Source organism: Nannobrachium achirus (genome assembly GCF_963921795.1).
Source record: "Nannobrachium achirus genome assembly, chromosome: 21".
Taxonomy (NCBI): domain Eukaryota; kingdom Metazoa; phylum Chordata; class Actinopteri; order Myctophiformes; family Myctophidae; genus Nannobrachium; species Nannobrachium achirus.
This window is the reverse complement of record NC_137828.1, coordinates 35,653,115-35,667,746: the sequence shown is the minus strand read 5'-3', so window position 1 is coordinate 35,667,746 and position 14,632 is coordinate 35,653,115. Positions and strand designations below refer to the sequence as shown.

At 42.1% G+C, this 14,632-nt stretch overlaps 1 protein-coding gene across 2 annotated transcripts; it reads left to right on the top strand.

Annotated features, from left to right (window-relative positions):
• Positions 1-1,683: 1,683 nt before the first annotated feature.
• On the top strand, positions 1,684-14,384 carry kpna1 (karyopherin alpha 1 (importin alpha 5)). 2 transcript variants are annotated; one of them, XM_080751484.1, is made up of 14 exons: positions 1,684-1,719; positions 3,377-3,510; positions 4,148-4,261; positions 5,212-5,311; positions 5,420-5,514; positions 6,595-6,726; positions 6,939-7,027; positions 7,128-7,227; positions 7,769-7,932; positions 8,581-8,659; positions 9,184-9,309; positions 10,652-10,779; positions 11,337-11,512; positions 12,451-14,384. In XM_080751484.1, the coding sequence occupies exons 2-14, from the start codon at positions 3,385-3,387 to the stop codon at positions 12,636-12,638; spliced, it is 1,617 nt and encodes a 538-aa protein (XP_080607610.1). In that variant the 5' UTR covers positions 1,684-1,719; positions 3,377-3,384; the 3' UTR covers positions 12,639-14,384. The 2 variants fall into 2 exon arrangements, with proteins under 2 accessions (XP_080607610.1, XP_080607609.1); XM_080751483.1 differs by having other exon boundaries at positions 5,212-5,514.
• The last annotated feature ends 248 nt before the right edge of the window (positions 14,385-14,632 follow it).

Sequence of the window (14,632 nt, the reverse complement as noted above, 5' to 3'; positions counted from 1 at the left end):
CGACCTATTGTTTGTGATTTATGGCTATCGTTTGCGAAACGTGCCCCTCCCGCTAACTTTGGAAGCGTGTTACGAACGAACGGTACGGACTATCGACATATGCTTTGACTATGTTTATTGCGTGGCATCATAGATCATGTGTACCGGTTTTTAAGACATTTGAAGAAAATATGTAGGAAAAGGAGCAAAAAGTGTGTTTTGGAGAAAATTCAAGATGGCGGAAAATCTACCCATACACAAATGGGCGCGGCCTATATGGGGAGATGCGTCATGACCCAAGGAATCCAGGGAAAAAAGAATTTTCATTTTCCGACCTACGGTTCAACAGTTACAGGCCAAAACGTAAACTGGGCTGTTATAGCGCCACCATGAGGCCAAATGACACTATTATTTTTTATTTAATCCTTGAAATCATTTTGAACCTCCTCTCCAAGTCTTGAAACTGTAGCCCCTATGGTTTGCGAGAGAAAAATAATTGAATGTGAGTTTTTGCGATTCCCATTATAAGTCAATGGGGAAGCGTTACGTTTTGCGCGTTTGTGACGTTTGTGACGCCCCCTAAGGGTCGAAGTGGAAATGCTTTTGGGGATTCGTTGAGTATGCCACCCCCGACCTCTGGTTGAAATTCGGTGTTGACTCGACCTATTGTTTGTGATTTATGGCTGTTGTTTGTGAAACGTGCCCCTCCCGCTAACTTTGGAAGCGCGTTACGAACTAACGGTACAGACTATCGAAATATCCTTTGACTATGTGTCTCGCATGGCTTCACAGATCATGTGTACCGGTTTTTAAGACATTTGAAGAAAGTATGTAGGAAAAGGAGCAAAAAGTGTGTTTTGGAGAAAATCCAAGATGGCGGAAAATCTACCCATACGCAAATGGGCGGAGCCTATATGGGGAGATGCGTCATGACCCAAGGAATCCAGGGAAAAAATAATTTTAATTTTCCGAGCTACGGTTCAACAGTTACAGGCCAAAACGTAAACTGGGCTGTTATAGCGCCACCATGAGGCCAAATGACGCTATTATTTTTTATTTAATCCTTGAAATCATTATGAACCTCCTCTCCAAGTCTTGAAACTGTAGCCCCTATGGTTTGCGAGAGAAAATTATTGAATGCGATTCCCATTCTAAGTCAATGGGGAAAATTAATTCACTAATAAATTAATATCAATTAAACTATAGAACCTTTCTCTTAGCAACTTACTAGCACACCATTCCCGCGTAAGCCGGTCGATTTGACATATGGCGCGAGTGTGTGGTGCAAAAACTGTGGGAGGAGTAGCGTGCCAAACTTTGGGGAAAAGTATGGACAGAAAGAAAGACCTAAATAAATATGAGCGAGAACAATAAGTGTCCCATGCTATGCATAGGCACACTTAATAAATAAAGTTTCCCTAGAACTATAGTGTGTTGCCCTGTAAGGGCAACCACACTAATAAGTGTTTTGCCATTGCATGGCAGGCAGTGCCAGGCACACTTAATAAGACTCTTTCCACATTCATCCAACCATGTGTGATAACCGTGTGATAATTCACATGTCCATTAGGGGGCACTAACGTGTAGGGGGAGAGGAGAGCACCATAGAGTTATAATATTAAGGAGAGCACACTTTGTGAAGCAGTGAAGTCTCTCCAGACTCACGCATGCGCAGATCCACACCCGGCAGAAACTGTGGCCTAGTAGCGAATAAGGGGATTAGAGAGCCCGATCTGACAGGTCAGATATTCATACAATATACACTCTGTTATCGTGGTTGTTTGGTAGCGCGCTGTTTCAATGCTGAGGTTGGTAGCTTTTCAGTGCCAGGAGACATTTAGTGACCTCTTTATAAAGGATTTGACGCTGTGATTTGAGCCAACATTAAGAGGTTAGATCATCTCACTGTCAAGGTGCTAGCTATAGCTAAACCAGATTAGCCTGCTGGCATGCTAACCTTCTCTAGAATGTTATGATGTCAAAGCCGTGCAGATTATTTATTCATAACCATTACTGATTCATAGTTTCCTCGTGTGGTTGATGGCTTGTGGATCACTGAAGGTCACCGCTTTTTAAACGAGAGTAGCGCCAAGGCAAGCTAACGCTAGCTATAGTATCCTCAGATGCCCCCCTGTCAACAACATGACATTGTCAGATGATGAATGCCTGGTTATTGTACCTAAACGATTGTCCTGCTTATATTGTTTGAATTAGATGTGGATTAATCGCCATTATAAGGACATCTCTTTAGTTCATGGGTCTTCAAGGTTTTCAGGCCAAGGACCCCTTAGTTGAGAGGGAGATGAAGCAGGGCCCCCCATAACCTTTTCAGATTGTAGATCTGCTATTTCTGTCTAGATTTCTCAGAATATGGACTCTAGATTTCAAGTGGTTAATATAAAAAATATATATATATCACTCAAATATTTGGAGGATCCCCTTAACTCCCCTAGGGGTCCAGGTCTGGACCCCCTGTTGAAGACCCTTGCTTTAGTTGATGTGATCAGAGCACGGGGACTCTGAGGATGTCAGATTGGTTTATCATCAATGTCTGTATCAGAGCCCTGGCTCTCTAGTGTGTGAGAAAGACTCGCAATTGATGAAAGAAACCCATAATGTGATAAATCTTATGGAACTGAGGTATTTTAGAATGTATATTGAAATGAGACTGGTCCTTTAAAGAGTGATCTTCTTTGTTGCTTGGATTTTGAGTCTTTCCTGTTGAAGACCCTTGCTTTAGTTGATGTGATCAGAGCACGGGGACTCTGAGGATGTCAGATTGGTTTATCATCAATGTCTGTATCAGAGCCCTGGCTCTCTAGTGTGTGAGAAAGACTCGCAATTGATGAAAGAAACCCATAATGTGATAAATCTTATGGAACTGAGGTATTTTAGAATGTATATTGAAATGAGACTGGTCCTTTAAAGAGTGATCTTCTTTGTTGCTTGGATTTTGAGTCTTTTGGTGTATGCTTCATGGCATAATAATAAATAATACATGTGGTGTGTAAAGGAAGGTTGTCTACTACTGCCCAGGGATTCTCAACAATTCATGTTTTGACCCCCACATTCTTATATATTTGGCCGTGCTGACCCCTCCATCTAAAACTTTTTTTTTTTCTTCTTTTTTTTTTTATGTGCTTATATTTATTATTCCTAAATGTTCAAGAAAATAGCAGATCTACAAGCTCATAATATGTTGTTCGGATATTTAAGATTTACTTTTTCTTTGGCCCTTTTTCTGCCTTTATTTATAATATAAAAGACTGACAGGAAATTGGGGAGAGAGAGATGGGGAGGGACACGCAGTAAAAGTAGTTGGGAATTTGGACCTGCGACACGCTAATGTGGCCCAAATTTCATTGAGTTTGACTCCTACATGTTTCCATTTTACTAGGCTACACAATGAGCCAGAGTAAGGACAATGCACGACTCAAGAGCTACAAGAACAAGTCGCTCAACACAGATGAGATGAGGAGGAGGAGGGAAGAGGAAGGCCTACAGCTACGCAAACAGAAGAAGGATGAGCAGGTAAGCCAAGTTTGGGGGAATGACAATTCAACAACACTCTTGCCTTTTCTAATGACATGTTAGGCTTTATGATTATGACATTCAGGCATTAACACTGGCCTGCCAATTTTGCAATAGGCTAACGTAAAAATAGTCGATCAACAACACTGTGTAGGATGACATACAATATCAGAAGACTCTTCAAGAAAGTAACCTTTAGGGCTTTGTGTTCAAGTTGTGTTCCTGGAAAAGTCTTCTACTAAGTGTTGATGACTTCTTGTATGTTATTGTATGTCTTTAAATTGAATACGTACGTACAGTAGGTCCACAATGGTTTTTGTTATGTATAATCGTACCACTGGCACTGACTTTACTATTTGCAAACTATTAATAAAGTAATTAATCAATCAAAACCCCTGGTAGCTAGCAGCATTATAGGCAGTGAAACACGTGTACATCAAGTTTCCACAATAACATTAAATAAATTAAAATAATAAAATAAAGAATATACAGATAGTAAAGTAGTAGTTATAAAATGTTATTATAAAAAAACAAAATAACCATACATACAAATAGGAAAATGTTCAACAATCCTGTATAGTGTCATTAGATTAATATAGTGTAGATGTAAATGAACGACTGTTCTCTGCTGTTACAGCTGTTTAAACGGAGGAATGTTGCCACAGTGGATGAGGATGGAGGCCTGGAGGATGATGGGATGGCTGATAGCGGCTATCTGGAGTCCCAGGCCAACAATATGGACCCACTCTCGGTAAGGAAGATTGATTTTAAAGGGGGGTGTAGTCCCAAGTCCTATACTCAGGCATTACTGGATGCCGACGGCTAGAATTTATGTCCAAAACATTGTCAGTAGGGATCGGCAATCAATTGGTCATCATATCGTTATCGGCCATGTTGGCCTTAAAATGCAAAATTTGTATCGAATTGATATCAAAATAATGTATAAATGAAAAAGCCTAAAAAAGCTTTTTGTGATTATGAAGGCTGTAGATTCTATCAGTGTCTTCTGGGGAAGCTTTCAAAAGGGTCAAAAAGTTGGAAAATGTTTAAATAAAAATACTACATTAAAGCTGTTTAGGTTGGGATATGGGCCAACATTTCAGTAGTTTTTTTTAGTTTGGGAACAAAGAGTGTTTGTTTATATGCCTTTTTCAGAATGGACAAATGTATTATTATTTATTAATACATAATGAAATCATATTGACATCAGTTTATATCGGTTATCGGCCATAACAAGCAATTAATTGTATTGGTTATCGATATCAGTCAGAAATTTCATATCTCCTATCCTAAAGGGGAACTCACACCGGACGCGGAGGCGGCGCGGAAGCGGTGTGTCAAAACATACGGCCCCATTATTTTCAATGAACTAACCCACACCGGCGGCGTCAGACGCGCAAAGCCGCGGGTCTGTGTGTGTGTGTGTGCTTCTTAATTATCCGTTTAAACAGCACCATGTAGTTTGGGTATCAGTTGCCACTTGGGTCACAAATAACATGGCAGCCAACGTCTTTGACTTCATAACCCAAGAGGATGATAGTTATTGCTTAAACATGTAACTTGGTAATTTTGCGGGACCTAATAATCTATATATTTGTTAAAAAGTTACATAGTGCTCCTTTAAGAAAATAATCAATAGTTTCAGCCCTAATGTAAAGCCGCCTTGTCTTGTTCAATCATGACTCTTTCAAACATTCCCAGGGCGGGGCGATCTCTGAGGATATGACTCAGATGATCTTCTCCAGCTCTCCTGAGCAACAGCTGGTAGGTACCCAGCGCTTCAGGAAGCTGCTGTCTAAAGGTAAGGGTGCCAGCCACAGCCTCAGCCTTTCGGTGTGGTTTTCCTCATTAGATAACATGCCTGGTGTTCTGAATCTGCATTCACACTGCTCTGCCTGGTATTACACAGAACCCAACCCTCCTATTGATGAGGTCATTGCCACTCCTGGGGTGGTAGATCGTTTTGTGGAGTTCCTGAAGAGGAGAGAAAATTGCACATTACAGGTACACACCATCTGGTATTGTGGCAGGACTTTTGTCTTAATAACCTTTTGCTCTCTCAATAACTATTTGACCCTGACCTGTATTTTAATTCATTGTCAGGTAGTTCAGCTCATTTAATTATTTTCAATACACTGGGTTTAAACTTCACAACACGGTCAAATGAAGGTGGAATTGTTTTGTAACCTATATTTACCCAAGGTATGGTTCGCTGACTACAAATTCCATTTTACAGCAACGCCCTGTTTCATACTCATAACGTTAACATTCATTCTGCCCAGTACAAGCACAGTTCCTATTGGTCACTGAGAAGCTCCAATGAGCTTCTCAGTTGGTGATTGAAGTGCCCTGCTCAAGGGCAGTGGTTCTCAACCTTTTCGACCCCCAAAATAATCATATTTTAAGTGGGGACCCCCCACCCTGACGAACACCAAGAGTTGAGGCATTACATTTTGTATAACACGGTTCTATTGTGAAAATAGCAGATCTACATGCTCACAACGCGAGGGGTTGTGACTGTGAGCATGTAGATCTGCTATTTTCACAATTTCTGCCTCTAATATTTGACAACTTGCAAGCCAATGTTTAATTTTTCATTTTAGAGGTATTAAAAAGTCCTTAAATTGTCACTTTAGAAATGTGCAGATATACCCTCTATACACTTAAACTGTATGTTGGTTTGGTTTGTTTACAGTTGAGTGAGAAAACAATGTTGCACATTAAGTTAATCATCTGGGGACCCCCCAAAATAATTTGGGGACCCCCCTGGTCCCGACCCACAGGTTGAGAACCACTGCTCAAGAGCACTTCTGCGTTGGGTATTGAGGGAGGGATGAGTGTTTCTCATTCACTTCCCTGCAACTCTAAACATCAGGCCCCAGTTGAAACCCTTTCAAAAGCCATGGTCTTTATGAGAAACAGCACAATTTAGATAGCATAAAAACCCACAAATCGTACATGTTGTTTAAAAAAACAATTCAGGATAAAACAATAAAGTCAAAGACTTCTTTCCACTTGTGGTCCTTTTTTTTCAAACAAGGTGTCAACCAACAATGAAGTGAGACGTGTATTTGTTCTTTTCAGTTTGAGGCTGCATGGGTGCTGACAAACATTGCATCGGGTACGTCTCACCAGACCCGTGTGGTCATCCAGGCAGGAGCGGTGCCCGTTTTCATAGAAATGCTCTGCTCTGACTTTGAAGACGTCCAGGAGCAGGTAAGAAGGATTATGAACATTGTCAAAATATTTTTCAAAGCGTTTCGCTTTTATTTTAAAGTTCTTTTCTAAATTAGTGAACATAGCCAATCTACAAGATTGTATACAAGCTATGTTTGCTATTTGTCTTGTGACAAAGTACTGTATATAGGGCTTGAATGGTTGATGTCTGACTAATTACTGTTTGAATCTTCCTTGACTCTCTCCACCAGGCGGTGTGGGCCCTGGGGAACATAGCAGGCGATAGCACAGAATGCAGAGACTATGTAGTGGACTGCAACATCCTACCCTCCCTTGTGCAGTGAGTGGCAGCTCAGCATATTTCACTTAATCACTTAATCTTGTATAATACTGACAAAGCAGTGACTTTGCTCTTTAACTTAACGCCGTTCCTCTCTAAGGTTGCTGGCCAGGCAGAATCGTCTGACAATGATGAGGAACGCAGTTTGGGCACTTTCAAACCTGTGCAGAGGGAAGAACCCGCCTCCAGATTTCGCCAAGGTAATTGGTCCAGATACAGTAACAGTGCACCTACAGTACCACATGTGACATTGCCCACCATATCTCAAGTTCACAGGCTGTTTGTTGTTGTAAATAGAGAAGATGGTAAACATAGCAGCTGATTTGAGCGCAATAAAACCCAATTCACACCAGCAGTGACATTTCTGCTGAATGAGTGTGTAGTGTACAAAACGTCTGAAACATCCACAAGACCTTTGTGTGCAAACCTAGTCCATTTGTACATCAGTCCAAAGCAAGCATCTAAATGGCTGCCACTTTGTCTTGCCGCATAGTGGCAACAGAAAGGTTGAACGGTAGTCATACTAGTCAACATTTTTGCACCGCTTTTTGCTGGCTCCTTTTCCTGCTGCAGGGAAGTCACTTGCCGTATGCATGCAATGCATGGAACTGTGGCGCTTTCTCAGAAGGCGCCGCGGAAGCTGATGACCTTTCTTGGTTTCAATACAGTGTAACAGAATTGATGCTTGTGCCTTTCATAAAAAGCCCCCCCTCCCCACTCTTTTACCTGCGTTCCCTCCAGGTGTCCCCGTGTCTCAGTGTGCTGGCTTGGCTGCTGTTTGTCAACGACACAGACATCCTGGCCGACGCTTGCTGGGCGCTTTCCTACCTGTCTGATGGCCCCAACGACAAAATCCAGACCGTCATCGACTCAGGAGTCTGCCGCAGGCTGGTGGAGCTACTGCTGTAAGGCCACAGGATCACACTAAAGGCCAATAATACATGTCCTTCCGACGTCAGAAAAAGCTTCCGGTTCAGACCAGGCTTTCCGAACTAGTCTGGAGAGTCAGGACATCTGCGGGTGCACAAGTTCTGAGACCGGCCATCGTTGTAGTTAATATCACCTCCCTTTCCGGGGAAATGTTCGGACATCGGAAGGAGAATGTATTGGGCCTCATGGCCGCTTCTGCTGTAGCAAGAGAAAGTGCAGACCTGTGCCACCTGCTGGTTGTTTTCCAAAAGTCATTTGAACTGCCTTTTGGGCTGACACTTTTAGGTTACTGTATAATGCATTCAAAATCTGTTAAAGCTTGAACTTTCAGTCATTGTGCAACAGTTTAGGTACATACTGTATGCTATGAATAAGACAATAGCAGAATATTCTGCAGCACCACATGCATGCTTATATTTAAATGAAGCCCTGTTTTATTGCATCACAACTGAAAAAGAGAAGGCACAAAATCACTTTGCATGCATCTTTTACTGTTTATTTCCCTCGCAATTGCAGAGAATCACTTATCATAAGAGTCATCTACATTGAGTTGTGGTCAGGTTTTTCAGCTATCACAGAGAGGTGTTTCTCACTGATCATTGGGATTCTGTGTGTTGTTCCAGGCACTCGGATTATAAAGTGGTGTCCCCGTCATTGCGGGCCGTTGGAAATATAGTCACAGGAGATGACCTACAGACACAGGTAATGGTGACAACGGCACACAGAAAGGCCTTTTATTTAAATCTTACCACTAAGATAATGCCACGTAGGGCTGACACGTAGCTGTCATTTAAGTTGACGATTAACTGTCACAAATAATTGCTATTAACGATTTAATTGTGTGGTGTTGAACAATAGAACATATGAACAAAAACATGATTTCTGTTCGCCTTTTAGGCTTCGTAGTCAAAAGTAGCACAGGCACAGGGCAGATGACATAACTTAAGAAATTACTGACACATTTAATAATTGTATACCTTTATAAAAATGTAAAAATACCTTATTTACAAGGTAAGCTTAGAGTTGCCATTTCTGCAATTTCTTTGAAAATGTATGACATTTTTTTAACATGGAAACGATTATGACGATTATGCAAAAATTATTTGCGATTAGGCGATTATGTAATAAATGTGACACGCCTAGCCACACGATGAAATAGTTAGCTGCATCTATTTGATTGAGCATGTTTCAACGTGCCTTTGGGTGTGTTTTGTTCTATTGTGCAGGTGATTCTGAACTGCTCGGCCCTGCAGTCCCTGCTCCACCTCCTCAGCAGCCCCAAGGAGTCCATCAAGAAGGAAGCCTGCTGGACCATCTCAAACATCACCGCAGGGAACCGGGCACAGATACAGGTGCGTGTGCAGCACATGGTATGATTTATCCATGCTTGCACTGCAGAGGCGTCATTTCATTAAAAAGGGTAGCCATAAAGTAACCACTGAAAAAAATAATGAAAGAAAACTTTAAAAAAAAATAACCTGCCCTTGATGAATGAATGTGGCTCCAGAAAGAAAACAAGTAGCTAGAAGAGTTGATCTAAAATCATTTTAATGTGCAAAAAGAGGTGGAGGAAATATGTATTAAATATCTAGTGAATTCTTAGGTTAAATGTGAAAGCCAGGAATTTTCATATCCTTTCACTCCATTATTAACACTTATGTTGCAATGATTTTTTCTCTTCAATGTCTCGCGTTGCCATGGTTACCATAGACTTCCATGTAATTGTGCAAGTGTGTAAAAAGTGCACGCCCATGCCTAGATGATGCACCACGTGTGTAGATGCTGTTCACAGCTTTCAAACAAAAAAAATCCGCTTGGAAATCCGTTCAGGCATTCATGATTTATCAGCCATTATGTTTTCTTCAGATGTAAACAAACATGGCTGCCATGTTTGAAAGAATGGGTTGGTATGGGGGTTAAACATGCAATTTCGCGATCGCGATCATGCCTAATACATTTCTGGAGGTCCAAAAAAGATTTAAAAAAAAAGAAAAAAAAAAGATTTTTTTTTTTTTTTTTTTTTTTTTTTTTCAAAAACGGCTCAAACTCGGGAAACTCGGGGTTGGCACAGCACTAGTACCAATACAAACTCGGGAAACTCTGGGTTGGCACCATATGTGTTAATAGGATTCTGAATTGCCTGTACATATTTTATTAACCCATTTAGGCCTAGGATTATTGACTGCTTTAACTATTGAAAAATAGCAGATATACAAGCTCACAGCGCGGCACCGAGTGCCGCGCTGTGAGCTTGTAGATCTGCTATTTTTGAAAACTCAAAAAAAAAAAAAAAAAAAAAAAAACTCAAATATTTACTTCTGGGTGGTCCCTGGAACAACATATTTTGAGATGGGGGTCCGTGGCCAAATACCTGTAATTTTGGGGGTCCTTGACATGTAAAGGTTTGAGAACAGCATGATTTAGGGGAAGGATTTAGAAGTCGGGTCAAAGATCGGGTCAAAGATATTCAAAGACTTGCACTCATTTTCACGATTTTTCAAAAATAGCAGATCTACAAGCTCGCAGCGCGGCACTCGGTGCCGCGCTGTGAGCTTGTATATCTGCTATTTTTCTAAAGTTAAAGCACAAAATAATGGTTAATGGGCATAGCTAGCGATTCAGGGGCCAGGCTAGCCATCCCCTGGAACCCCACAGGACTCCCCTGGCTTACAGCGTTGCTCTCTGTGTGGTTAGATGGTGATGGATGCAGGACTGCTGCCTCCTCTCATTAATATCCTGCAAGTGGCAGAGTTTCGCACACGGAAGGAGGCCGCCTGGGCCATCACCAACGCCACCTCCGGAGGCTCCACGGAGCAGATCAGGTGAGACACAAACTATGAACCAGAGTGTGCCTCTCTCGACAGATCCATACAATAACCTGTGGAATTGTCACCAACCCTGGAAGAATGATTTATTTTTTTCTATCTTACCAGGTCGTTAATTGCATTCACCTGCCGTTTGAATCTAGGGATGTGTAAAACTAATTTGTGGACACAGGCTAATGCTACTGTACAGTAAATGGCCATTGCTTTATTGGTAAAGCTCTTGCTGTAGGATATTACATTTGAAAATGAAGTAAAGAGATGATTTTTCGCATCTCTATTCAGTCCTATGTCCTAGTCCTTCCTAATGCAGCTGTTGGATTTTGAGGACAAGAGCTGATTCGCATCTTGGGTGACTGATACAGTGGTTTTCAAAGTTTGGTCAGGCACCATCTGGGTTCCTTGAGAGATTTACAAATGGCCCCTTACAGGTCTGCAACTCAGGTGTACAAACGGTCTGTTTGGTTTAATTTGTACCCTCTTGAGTTATGGTTGTCCTTGCAACAATTTCAGACTCTTCTTTGATGTTTTGTGTGTGTGTGTATTGCCCCCTGCAGAAGTCTGGTGGAACTGGGCTGTATAAAGCCACTGTGTGACCTGCTGACACTGATGGACTCTAAGATCGTACAAGTGGCTCTGAACGGCCTGGAGAACATCCTGCGACTGGGAGAGCTGGAGGCCAAGAGGGTTGGTGGCATTAACCCCTACTGTGCACTCATAGAGGAGGCCTATGGTAGGTGTAAATGCATGCTGACACATTTGATGTTACTGTATCTGGATCAATATTCACCAGAATGTAACTCTTCGCTTTCAAACTAAATCCTTTACCTTTATCCTGGTAGCTACTGGTACTGAGGAGTTCTATGTTGTCACAGTTGTGTTATACAGAGGGGTGGGCGATATGGTGATAAATATCGTTGAGACGATACAATGTCTCCACGATATACCTTTTCAGAGATATCGTTATAAAAAATCCTGTTGAATTGTTAATACAGAAATACAGAGATTCATTGCAGAATTCATTTAAACCTGCATTTTAGTCTAAATCAGTAGTTCTCAGACTTTAAAATGTCATGGTCTCCCCTTAACTCTGACAGCATACAAATGAAACCAATTTGGTTTCATTTGTATACTGTCAGAGTTAGATACTTGTAAGGGTCAATTTAGACCCCCCCAAAAGGAACCCACAGAGTCCCCGGGCCCCACTTTGAGGACCACTGGTCTAAATGGTCTGTTACTCCTTTTTCCTTTAGTTTTTGTTACCTTGTAGATAGCCTCGCGTAGCCAGGCTTAGTCATCTGCAAAGAGAAAAGCCTGGTGACAATATCAGGCAGAGACTGTTCAACTTCCGCCGTGAGAATTTCACCGGAAGATTACAACGCATGACGTAATTTCCGTTAAACACAGCACTTCCGCCACTTCCGCTAGAACCAACCGGAAGTCATATTGTGGCCAGGGTGCCTTGTAGGTGGTTGTACTGTTAAATAACTTGGAAAATAACCATAAAAACCAACTATCGTGATATTGCTTGGAAACATATCGTGATATTTTATTTTTACATATCGCACAACCCTATATACACAAGTGACACCAGCTTGTAGACCACTTCAAACGCCAAACCTAAATCCCAATTTTGACTTTTAATGTCTATGGGTCCACCTTCCTCTGCAGGTCTGGACAAGCTGGAGTTCCTCCAGGGTCACGAGAACCAGGACATCTATCAGAAGGCATTTGACCTGATCGAGCGCTACTTCAGCCCAGAGGACGAGGACCCGTCCCTGGCTCCAGCTGTCGACTTGACGCAGCAGCAGTTCCTCTTCCAGCAGTGCGAGGGCCCAATGGAGGGCTTTCAGCTATAATGCCAGCTCTACCCTCCAAGCGCCACCTTCATCCCCACTGAAACCATTCTCCTTTTCCTTCCTCTTTCTCTCTAAACCCACAACCACGGTAAAAAAAAAAGCCTGGTTCAAATTCCCTTCCCCATCCCCTTCCCATCTCAAGAGAGATTGAATTAATCATCTTTATCATGATTATAAAGAAACGTGTAATATTACCGGAGCACATCTGTGTGCGTGTGTGCAATGCAGTCTTAGTCAGTTTGTGAAGGATTCACTTCCCTTTTCCTGACTTGCCCTCCAAACGAGCCCTCTACTTTTTTTTTTACTTTCTTCTTGAACTTATCCCACGTCAAAAGGCTCACCTCCCATACATTCCCCGTAATGATTTGATAACCCCATCTCTTGCGAGCAAATGGGAGTTTGTTGAACCGCGCTGCTTGTCTGATGGAACTGCGTTAGTGACTCTCAAGACAGACAACTGTGGATGTGATTTTCCCCAGTCTCCCCTCACATACACACGCATACACACACTCGCGCATACACACACTCGCATCCCTAGAGAATAATGGTCAATCCTAAACACTGGACTGACCGTAGGACTGACCACACGACTGTGGTCAACAGCGCGACGTGGCCAGTCCCAAGCTTATGGACTGAACTGACTTCTACTGAAGGCACTTAAAACATGACTCAGAGGTACCTTACACTACCTCCTCTCTCCAGCCATGGATGGACGAATCAGGAGTGCGACAGCATTGGTGAGGGGTGCAGCTTGTGTTATGTGATTTACCAGGCTGCTTGTGCACCCTCCCTGGATTACCATATCATGCGTTCCTTCCTCCAGAGAGGGAGGACAGGGGAACTATGTCCATCCTCATACAGCCCTCCATCCCTAAGAGTTAGGACTGCCTCCTGCCTATGGTGTGACGCACGACAAAAACCCTTGGAACCATGGGAATTGGAGTCTTCCCTCGCACTGAGACAAATGGACAGACGTAGACGAGACAAATAAGACTTAACCCTGGAGCCTGTCCGACGGCAGAACCGTGGGAACTTTATTATAATCCTACCATAATTCCATTTTATTTGCAGCACTTTAGTTCGGGACCGACGCCAGCTCCTACAGTAGTTTTTAACGCTCGCCATTTTTGAATGATTCATTTGTGTTAATGGCACAGCTCTTCCCTCCTCAGGAAGTGAGGCGTAAAGGGGTGTTTGTCTACATCCTCAGTCTCCTGTTGGTTTGGCAAGGACGACAAAGCACCTCACTGTTTACCCACCCCACGATGGGGTCCAGCATATTGAAGACTGAAAACTGTCTAAACTGACTAATTGTAGTCTGCAGATAATGATGCCTCATCAAAACTCTAAGAAAGTTACCCCGACGAAGTAAAGTTATATCTCTTGTAATTGGCTTTTTAGCAACAAAAAAAAGTCTCAAAATATGGCTTCCCAATGTAATAAGGTTTGTTTAGTTTGATCTTTCTAAATAATTGTCACAAACCTATATTGAGAGATACTTTTATTTGGGGGCAGAATCTGACATTTTTCTGATAGTGCCATAATCTGTATTCAGAAATCCAGCCGGGTAATTTAAAGAAAATACAAATCCAGATTAAACTTGAAAATACTGGTGATTACTTAAGTTAACAATGCTGAATTATTGTTTACCAAGTCCTCTTTACATTTCTTACTTTTGTCAAAAAACATCTCTGCACGAGATGACCAGCTCATGTTCAATACTGCTGTTGTATTGAGTTTGTGTAACTGTCCTTTGTTATGCCATTTGCATAAATGCTATTTCATGACCTACTATTTGTGAAATGCTTTTTGGTTCGAAACATAAGCAGTAGGGCTGGGGCGGTATGGATTTTGTAGTTGTTGCGGTAATAAGTCGCTGGTTACCTACTGTATGGCGGTATCGCTCCCACAAAACGTTTTGAATGAAAAAAAAGAGAGAAAATGCACCTGTGTGAAGTGAAACACGACACATGCATATGTCCTTGTATGGGACG

What these genes read in the sequence shown, in the direction of transcription:
- kpna1 (XM_080751483.1), top strand. Translation starts at nt 3,385, where the DNA reads ATGAGCCAGAGTAAGGACAATGCACGACTCAAGAGCTACAAGAACAAG. An exon ending in ACAATATGGACCCACTCTCG is followed by an intron (nt 4,262 to 5,211) that starts GTAAGGAAGATT and finishes AAACATTCCCAG; the next exon opens with GGCGGGGCGATCTCTGAGGA. An exon ending in GGAACCGGGCACAGATACAG is followed by an intron (nt 9,310 to 10,651) that starts GTGCGTGTGCAG and finishes CTGTGTGGTTAG; the next exon opens with ATGGTGATGGATGCAGGACT.